This window comes from Phoxinus phoxinus (assembly GCF_949152265.1).
Source record: "Phoxinus phoxinus genome assembly, chromosome: 5".
Classification (NCBI taxonomy): domain Eukaryota; kingdom Metazoa; phylum Chordata; class Actinopteri; order Cypriniformes; family Leuciscidae; genus Phoxinus; species Phoxinus phoxinus.
This window is the reverse complement of record NC_136880.1, coordinates 43,673,311-43,684,121: the sequence shown is the minus strand read 5'-3', so window position 1 is coordinate 43,684,121 and position 10,811 is coordinate 43,673,311. Positions and strand designations below refer to the sequence as shown.

Below are 10,811 nucleotides of genomic sequence, written 5' to 3'. Positions count from 1 at the left end.
AACAAATAAGCTTCACACTCAGTGTTTCTGTCTCGTTTTCCAGCACAAATATCTAAACATTCTTAAATCAAGACACATTTACTGGAGAAGAAGCAAAGTGACTGAAGATATTCAAAATTAAGAGTCCCCCCCCCCCCCCCCAAAAAAAAAGACCAACTGCAAAAATTAGTAAAGACACTTGTAATGTGACATAACTGCTTATTACGTTTGACCAATAGGTGGCGCTGACACCAAATTGACGTGGTCTGATTATGGAAATATTGGTATCTATGTTCTCGGCATGACCCAAATAATCTATTAAGACCAGTTTCATTACAATAGGCCAAATTGATCAAAAGCTATTTGCATTATTTGAAACTTAATTTTATGTTTCGACCACAAGGTGGTACTGTCTCGAAATATTTTGAGTATGTTCAGGGCATGGTGCCGATGACAGAGTTTATTTAACGATATGCCAATACGTTCATATAATATAGCATTTTACACTGCATTTTATCAATATAGCATTTTACGTCAGCCATATTTTACGATTAAAAATGGCTGACGCCCAAAATGGCTAATGTGGGTATCTTTTGACTCGGTATTCTGCACCGAATCTAAAGAGACCAGTTTTGTTCAGAAGCAAAAATACACATTTTTCATATTCTGCCCACTATGCAGGTGTCATGGTTGTCATAACACACACCAAGTTTGGTCTGAGTACGGCTAAGTGTTTCAGAGATATAGCCACACGTCCACTATGCTCTTCATAGAATTCATTAACGAGTTTTTCAAAAACGGTTCGCCAATTAACTTGAATTTCAGGTTTTTGTGTCGACATGGTCTGAATACATTTTTCATGACAGAAAATTATGTTTAATTTAATCGTCTTGAGGCAAAAAATCAGAAGGGGAAATAATTGTGTTACTAGTCCTTATGGTTCTAAAGTTATTAGCATAAACGTGAATGCAGCTTTGAACAGATGGTGGTGCTAGAGAGATTGAGTTACAGACTCCAAAATTGGTGTGTTTATTGTTCAGACCGTCATCTATCAGTGTGCCAAATGTCACGGCTCTAAGGGCTTCTCTAGACTCCAAAGTGGAAGAAGAAGAACACCAATGAATATAATAGGTGCCTGAGCACCAATATCTGCCAATAACAATACTCTTGTTTTCCATTGAAATTAAGCTTATTTTACTTCTTCTCATTTTGCTTCTCCAGTAAATGCATCTTGATTTAAGAATGTTTAGATATTTGAAATGAAATACTGCAGAAAATCACTATAGAAAGACTGAAAAAATATTTTCTTGCAAAAAGTACCCTAGTAATCCCTACATCTTTACAGTGTACTTGCAGTGTGCGACGCTTCGACTAACAGATTCACCATTGATCTTCATGCAGGTTTGAGGTAGCTATAAAGGCCATTCAGAGCTCCTTGCAGAACCTCCTTAATGGTACTAATATCTGCCAATAACAATCTTGTTTTCCCTTTAAATTAAGCATGTTTAGATATTTCCACTGAAAAACTGAGGAAGAAAATCACTAAAAACTGAAAAAGTATATATTTTTTGCAAACCATAACCTAATCCCCCAATTTCACCACTTGTCTTTATGCTATAAAGGCCTTTCAGACCTCCTTAATGGTAACAATATCTGCCAATAAAAAACAATCCAACGCTATCTCATGACCAATTCGTACGAGTGAGTAAAAGGCGGCTAATTCGTACGATTTGTCTAAACCCACGTGATGGGTAAGTTTAGGGGCGGGGTCAGGTGTAGGTAATTCGTACGAATTCATAGGAATTCACCTTTGGCTAAGCCCCGCCCCCCTTAGTTACTGTTGCTACGTCCGTCAACTTCATCTGGGCTCTGGTTTGGTATCAACATGGCTTATGCTGTGACGGCTCTTCCTGCTGACTTTTATAGTCAAGACGGCTCTTCCAATATCAAACTTTTATAAAGCAGCAAATAAAGTGTCGGATAGAAGTAGGCAGAAGGGGCTGCATGCGTTTGAAGGCTATATTCAAGACATACCGGAGAAACGCAAGCAACAACAAGATCCAAATAGAGGCAAAAGCATAACGGTCACAGTCAAAACATGACCCAGCGCATCATATCCTAATGGAGACGGAGGCTGGGACTCACAATATCAGGAGCAACACTGTTCATGCAGAGCTGGTCTCCATTCACTTCTATAATCGTTATTACAAAGCAAACGGACTACGCGAGTATAAAGTTGTGTTTATTAGCAGCGTGTGCTAGCGTATCAACAATTAGGGTAGAGAACCGAAATCATGACCTAAACAGCATAAAACTGTCTAACTAGTGTAACTCCACAGTAAGGTTAAAACACAAAAGTGTGTTGTTGATCTTGAGGGGTTTCGCTGACTGAAGACGTCCACAGTTTAATCCAAAGACGACACTTGTCAGGATTTGATGGTTTTGGGAAGGGAAAAACAGACACCCCTCCAACCTCTCTGGGAAACACGTATCTGTGTTACAAACGCCCCAGGCACAACGGTTAACCATATTTCTGATAAAACTACGACGGTAATATCCTGCCGAGACCAAACATATGAGACGCCGGTGTTAAAGTCAATGGAGCGCTGTGAAAAAGTGTCGGACCGCTGTGGAGCTCGTTCTTGGCTGCGCTGTGATTGGTCGATCTACATTCTGGGCGTGGCTTAGCCAAAGGCGAATTGGGCAACTTGTAAAATATGAGTGAGGTCGTATGAATTCGTACAAATTAGCCACCTCGTAAAATCCGTACAAATTGCCGTGAGATCGGTTTGAATATTATTGTTTTCCCTTTAAATTAAGCATGTTTCGATATTTGCACTGAAAAACTGAGGAATAAAATCAATAAAGAAAAACTGAAAAAGTATTTTTGTGTGCAAAACATACCCTAGTAATCCCCCAAGGTCACCATTGATCTTCATGCAGGTTTGAGGTAGCTATAAAGGCCTTCCAGACCTCCTTGCAGAACCTCTTTGATGGGCTTCAGCAGGGGATTGTGGACTATATGCAGGCCTTTATCCAGAGGATGGCAAGCGAGCTTCTCCAGGCGCCTCAGCATGTACATCTCATCGGGAACGCTCTGCAGATCGTTGAAGTCCACGTTCAGGAGCTCCAGGCCCGTCAGGCGGCACAGCGTCCTGGGAAGCGTGTGAAGCGAGTTCTGCTCCACGATCAGGATCTTGAGGTTCACCAGCTCCTGGATCTTATAATAATAATGATAATAATAACCTTTATTTTCTATAGCGCCTTTAACTGTACATCTCAAAGCGCTTTACAGAAACAAACAAAACTAAAAATACACCATATAAAAGGATACACAATGAAAGATTTATACAGATATTCAATTAAAAGATACCCTCGTTTTAAGGTAAGATTTAAAAATGCTAAGAGATTTTGCTTGCCATATCTCTGATTGGTAAATAATTCCATAGTTTTGGAGCTATTGAAGAAAAAGCCCATTCTCCCATCAATCGTAAGCGAGTTAAAGGAACGGTTAAAAGACCAGTTTCAGATTTACGAAGGTCACGGTTTGTAGTATATGGAATTAAAAGTTCGATCAAGTATTGATGTGCCAACCCTAGTAAAGCCTTGAGTTAGTTAAAGCCCTATAGGTGTAGGGTAGACTTTACAATTCTGATGCTTACTTACAATGATTTTGTAAGTAAGCATCAGTTTATTTTGTATTTCAAGTAATAAAAAGGTATTTTATTTTGTTATAACGGGGCGCAAATGCAGAGACTCCAAAATGGGAGTAATGCGATCTCTTGAGTTTTGCACTTTACCTGCAATTTGTTTAAAGTAGCTTTTGACACAAAAAAAAGATTTTCTTACTTAGTATTTTTGTCTTGTTTCCAGTCCAAATATCTCAAAATTCTTAAATCATGATGCATTTACTAAAGTAGTAAAATGCCATAAGATTATGGGCCCTATTTTAACGATCTAAGCGCATGGTCTAAAGCGCAGGGCGCAAGTGCACTTAAGAGTGTCCGAATCCACTTCTGCTAGTTTAACGACGGGACAAATGGTCGGCGCTCCCGGCGCAACTCTAAAAGAGTCGTCTCTATTCTCTTAATGAGTAATGTGAGTGTTTTGGGATTTACGGGCGTTATACCAATCAGAGTCTCATCACACGCGTTGTGGACCCGCCTATAGGCGCACATTACTAACGCGCTCTTTAAATAACGAAGACAATATTGCGGCATTGACTTTAGAGCAGGTTTCTGACCCGGTTTACACGAGAACGCTCGCGGGTGAAAATGTAAAACTATTTTATCAAATGTGCCTTTCGTTTAGACGGCGACGGCGTTTTTGGGGCTTAAAAACGCAAAAAAGTGAAACCACCCTCCAGAGTGGAAATTTTAAAAACGTTCCACCGGCGCGACGCAAAAGTCTGCTATATATATGCTAAATATTTAGCCTGGCAGGACTCCTAGTGCACGCCCTGTTGTGGCTTTGTAATTTAAGGTTGTTTGGAGCAATAACTCCACCTCCTCGTCTGTTCAGACAAAATTGTCAGCTTTTGCTGTTCGCGTCGCCATGTTGTGTTTTGATTTCGCGCTACTAGGGAGAGAAGTAGAAGTAGAAGGAAGGTTGTACGCAGGTGCGCGGATTTGGTGTTGTTGTGTGGCAGTGCTTCACATCGCCACCTAGCCGTCTGGAGTGCACACTACATCGAATTTCACACACTTTTGCGTCACCATATGCACACAGATTTGCCCCCATAACACTTGTCTAAACGCAGATTAAAAGTGATATCGCAACGCCACTTTTGCATTGTCTCTTCAGATCGTTTCCGTGTAAACATAGCCTCAGTTGGTCAACGGCTCAGTCTATTTCTGTTCCTCAAAATAGCAACGCTCCAACAATCCGCCTGAACACACACTCGTTTCCAGACCAGGAGCTCATGGACACACAGATGGGTGCAAATGTATTTGCTATTTAAACAACGGCGCAGGACGAGAAAATGATAACTGCGTCGGGCTGAAACTAGCGAAACACACTCGCGTCGCGCTTGGCGCCGGGAGTACGATACGGCCCATTATGTCTTGTTTTCTGGGGGGAAATCTAAATGCACAAGCAAGCTTTAAACAAGCAAAATGATCTGCCAATGGGGTGATGAAAAATAATCTTCTTTCCGTTTGAATTAACATTATTTTTCTTACCCGATTGGCAGATAACTTTGCTTGTTTAAGCAAAAACTCACTTCACTTAGATTTTCCGACCTAGAAAACAAGACATAATTTCTTATCTTATCCTACTTTAGTAAATGCATCTTGATTTAAGAATTTTTAGACACTTGGACTGGAAACAAGACAAAAATACTGAGTAAGAATAGCAGTGAAGGCATTACACTAATCAACACAGGAGAACACACAGGTGTTCATCATGCTCTCGGCGACCTTATCTGCGAGGTTCTCCAGTCGGTTGTTGGCCAGATGTAAGAAGACGAGGCTCTTCATGCTGTACACGCAGGCCGGGATGAGATTGAAGCGGTTGTGGCTGAGGTTGAGCTTGGCCAGTTTGCGCATGTTGGTCAGGCTGTTGGGAAGCGTGCTGATCTGGTTATTGGCCAGACTCAAGACCTCGAGGTTGGAGCAGTCTCCGATCTCCTCCGGGACGTCGTGCAACCGGTTCCTGTGCGCGAAAAGCACTCGCAGGTTCCCGAGCCGTCCGATCTCAGGCGGGAGCTCCACCAGCTCGTTCCCCCACAGGTTCAGGACCACCAGGTTCTCCAGATTCCCGAGGCCTGCTGGCAAAAGCGACAGAGCGTTTAAGGAGAGGTTGAGCTTCTGGAGCTCTTGGAGTTCCCACAGTTCTCCGGGCATCTCCTCCAGACCTCGCATGGCCAGGCTGAGCGTGCTGTAGCCCAGATGTCTGATCGCATGCTTGCGAATCCGATCTACAGAGGATAAGTTTTCAACGCAACTTGTCTTCCGACGCAACGGCCTCTTTGAGTCCTCGGAGTTGCACTTTCGTGCGACCGTTCTTGGTGCGACTTCGCTGCTCGCATGCTGTTGCTTTGAGATGTTCTGCCTCAAGAGAAACATCTTTCTGATAGATTTCTGATTATTTGATTTGCACCGCAAGTCCTCAAAGTTTAACCCCCGACCACTGAGGTGTCAATCATGCTGCGAGCTGGTGAAATCACGCTCTTGTTTGCTCATTTTAGGTCTCGGTGTGAGGAGTGGGTCTGTGTCCGGCCGGTTAAAGACGAGTGTGAAGAGCGTTCAGTGACGTGTGCATGAGCAGCTGTTATTGTCACTGCAGCTGAACTGAAGCCCTTAATGCAGATAAGCAATGCAATCACTGTTAAGTCATCAAACCTTTTCTAAATACACTCATGCGTATTTATATACAGCTCCATTAGCTGACCTGCGTGCCAGGGGGATTACTGTTAACTAAAAATAAAATAAAATAAATGTGTTACTTGAAATACAAAACATTAAAATTAAATTAAATTAAAAATATATATATTTTGCTAGTTGCCAATGCAAACTAATAAATAAAAATGTATAAATATTATATATACATATTAAAAATAATAATACTACTACAATAATACTATTAGCAGATGTGCATGCCAGGGTTATTATTGGAAACTAAAACTAAAATAAAAGAAATGTTTGTTACTTGAAATACAAAACATTAAAATAAAATAAAAATGTAATTAAATGTAATTTTTTTTTTAAATTAAGCTAGTTTCCAATGCAAACTACTAATTAAAAATGAATAAATATTATATAGACATATTACGGTATTAATAATATGAATACTATTAGCAGATGTGCATGTCAGGGTTATTATTGGTAACTAAAACTAAAATAAAATACATTTTTGTTACTTTAAATTCAAAACATAGAAAGAAAATATATTTTTCAGCTATAGTGCCAACGCAATATTTCTCCTTTTGATTTAGTACTAAAATAAATAACGCGACATTATTAACTAGACATAAACTAAAATAAATTGCTTAAATAGTTTAAAATAAAAAATAAAACTAATAAATAAAGATGATATAGACATATTTAAAAATAATAATAATACACTTCCATTAGAAAATGTGCATACCTGGGTTACTCTTGTTGACTAAAACAAAAATAAGAAAATGTTTGTTACTTTAAAATAAAATAAAAACTTTGTGAAATAAAATAAAATATATAAAAACTTTAGCTTATTTTATTTCAGCTAGTACAAAATAATTAAAACTAATAAATACAGGCATATCAAATATTAAATAGTGACTAAAACACACAAAAATTACTAAAACTTCAACTTAACTTAATGAAAACAAAATACATTTAATTGAATTCAAAATGTACACAAAAACGAATAGAACATGAATGATCCTAAAATAAGAATGGCATGAGAAACTCACGAGTCGAGACGCACATATATATATATATATATATATAATATGTCTATATATATCGATGTACAGCCTTGTGATTGCCACGACTGAAAGTACAGTTAAGCCGACGGGACATCATATTTCCATCATAATCTCATCAGTGATCCAGACGTCTAACTTTATACATCAGACTCATGATGTCCAAACCAGAGACACAGAAACATAATCTGAACTCAAAGGGAAACTTCTGACTCCACTGGCATTTGTTCTTGTTTTAAGCACAAACTCACTTTATTCTGATACATTTGTCATTAAACAAGTCTTAATTTTGTTCTATATCTTGATATTTTAGAAATTTGTGCTGGAAAACAAGACAGAAATATTGAGGAGGAACATGATTTTTTGCATTATATAATGTGTTTCTGTGCAGTTCATCTTTCTAACACACTTCCATCTGGAGAACAGTCCTCGTCACTCGTGGTTCACGTGTGTTTTCATCATCTGGACTCCAGCACACACACACACACACACACACACACACACACACACACACACACTCCAATAGAGACGCTTAAAGTAGAATTCAGCCCTAGACACATTAATCTCGATCTCATCTAGATATCGTGTGTGTGTGTGTGTGTGTGTGTGTGTGTGTGTGTGTGTGTGTGTGTGTGTGTGTGTGTGTGTGTGTGTGTGTGTGTGAGAACAGGCTAAAGTCTGTTTAAAAGACATAAATCACTGTAAAGTGAAACAGGAACAAGATGATGAACAACCCAGAGGTGACCGAGAGAGAGAAACCTATCCAGGCTAACACACACCGCTATAATGATCAGGGAAATTAGAGAGAGTGTGTGTGTGTGTGTGTGTGTGTGTGTCTTTAAACCAGGTCTGTATGTTGCTGATCCAGCAGAACTGAATATAAACCAATTGTGTTTTTGACACATTCAGACTATCTGATGGAGCACCACTGAACAACACACACACACACACACACACACACTCACTCACTCACACAAATACTCTCTCACACACACACACACACACACACACACACACACACACACACACACACACACTGACACACCTTCACACACACACACACACACACACACACTGACACACCTTCACACACACACACACACACACTCACACACACTGACACACACACACACACACACTGACACTGACACACCTTCTCACACTCATTCACACACAAACAAACACACACACATACAAACTCACGCTCACTCTCTCTCTCACACACACACACACACACACACACACACACACTCACACACACACACACACACACACACACTCACACACAAAAACAAACTCACAGATACTCTCACACAGATAGACTCACTCACACACACACTCACACACACACACATACAAAACTCACGCTCACCCTCACACACACACACACACACACACACTCACACACACATACACAACTCACGCTCACCCTCACACACACACTCACACACACATACAAAACTCACGCTCACCCTCACACACACACACACACACTCACACACACATACAAACTCACACTTTCACACACACACACACACACACACACACACACACACACACACACACACACACACACACACACACGCACTTACACAGACACACTCATTCTCACACACACACACACACACACACACACACTCACACAAATACTCTCTCACACACACACACACACACACACACACACTCCTAGGAAGGGAATGAGAGTCTCTCAGTCTCTCGACGCTGGTATTGGCCGACACTCCGGGCTTCTCCCCAAACTGGCACCTGGTTCTGCTGCCCGCTGGGTGTGTGTGTGTGCGCATGTGTGTGTGTATGAGCGTGTGTGTGTATATGAGCGTGTGTGTGTGTGTGTGCCAGCTGCTGGCGCGGGCACAGGAATACTGCATCATGGGATATGGGGTTTTGAACATGGTTCAGTGCCCAAGGGCTGGAGGAGGTGTTCACATAAATCAAAATCAACTACAGTCACTGACTACTGAATAAATACTGCAGTTACACCGGATCTTATGCTGAGCTGAACACACATTCAGGGCTCCAGTAAACACAACTTTAATAAGTGCATGGTGAAGGGTTAAAGGTTAAAATCGGCATGAAAGGGAAGTTGCACTCGTATTTTCTTCCCTATTGTGACACATATAAGAGTTTAATCTGCTTCTCAAACAAGAACACATGTGGGCGGGGCTTGATTTGTGTCTGTGTGGAATTGATTGGATGGTTGTGGTTTGCTATTGGCTGATCTCATGTAAGTGACAGGTTATAGCCCCGCCCACATCATCAGAGAAGAGAAGAGAAGCTGCAAGAGGAACTTATTCTGATTATGATTACAGGAACATGAAGTTAACACAATAACGATGCATTTCATTTTGGTTAATTTCACTGTTTGGGTTCACGCACCATTTAGTGTGACTGATTTCTGCGGGATAAATAATAATGAATGTTACGAATGTCCAGAGAAAGAGAGTTCCACAAATGAGGGCCAACATTACTAAAAGTCCTAGATGCCAAACTGTTCAGGCGAATGTGTGGTAAGACTAAAAAGATCTCAGGGAACGGGCAGGAATATACATTTGAAGAAGAGCAGAAAGATATGAAGGAGCAATTTTTTTTAAAATCAATTCAATATTTTACTGGAAACCACCAGTGCACACGCACACACACTTAAACACGCACACACTTACACACACATACACAGACACTTACACTTACACACACTTAAACACACACACACACTTACACGTACACACACTTAAACACACACACACACACAGACAAACATTTAGATACACGCGCGCGCGCACACACACACACACACACACACATTTAGATACACACACACTTACACACACACACAGAGAGAGACAAACATTTAGATACACATACACGCACACACACACACACACACATTTAGATACATACACACACACACACACACACACAGAGACTCTCTCTCTCTCACACAGACACACACTGGGTGACGTCAGCATAGCAGTGGAAATTAATACCGTACTTCCAAAAAATATGTCCGCAGGGCAGTAAATAAATAATAAATAAAAGAGGGCTCAAGACTGAGCCTTGGGGAACACCGGGGGTGACTTGCGATGCCTTAGATCTGAAGTTTTTGAATTGATATGATCCAAACCCAGACAGGCAGATACCCATAACTCCATAACTCCATAAAACCATAAAACCATAACTCCAAGGGAGGCCAGCCTGTCTAGGAGGATGTTTTGTGAGATTGTATCAAAGGTTCTCAGATCGAGCAAAATAAATAAAGGATGGGAAAAAAATCACCATGGGAAAATCTCAGAGTAAAACTGGGAGCTGTGAAAAATGATACACCGGTGTTTTACCGGATGAGAAGTTTATCACTGTATCATCTTTATATCTCTTTTAGTTCCTTTTATAAATGTTTTAATTTTCCTTGCTT

General features: G+C 40.5%; 1 protein-coding gene across 1 annotated transcript; it reads right to left on the bottom strand.

The window, feature by feature from the left end:
* Positions 1-1,146: 1,146 nt before the first annotated feature.
* On the bottom strand, positions 1,147-6,236 carry LOC306998697 (uncharacterized protein). The gene is made up of 2 exons (XM_079612960.1): positions 5,397-6,236; positions 1,147-3,199 (listed from the first exon to the last, which is right to left on the bottom strand). Exons 1-2 carry the CDS (start codon positions 6,042-6,044, stop codon positions 2,915-2,917), a joined length of 933 nt encoding a protein of 310 aa, XP_079469086.1. The 5' UTR covers positions 6,045-6,236; the 3' UTR covers positions 1,147-2,914.
* Positions 6,237-10,811: the final 4,575 nt, after the last annotated feature.

Excerpts from the sequence above, each read along its gene's own strand:
- LOC306998697 (XM_079612960.1), bottom strand. The coding sequence starts at position 6,044 with ATGTTTCTCTTGAGGCAGAACATCTCAAAGCAACAGCATGCGAGCAGC. Across the intron at positions 3,200-5,396 it reads TGGAGAACCTCGCAGATAAG|ATCCAGGAGCTGGTGAACCT; the intron begins GTCGCCGAGAGC and ends TATTATTATAAG.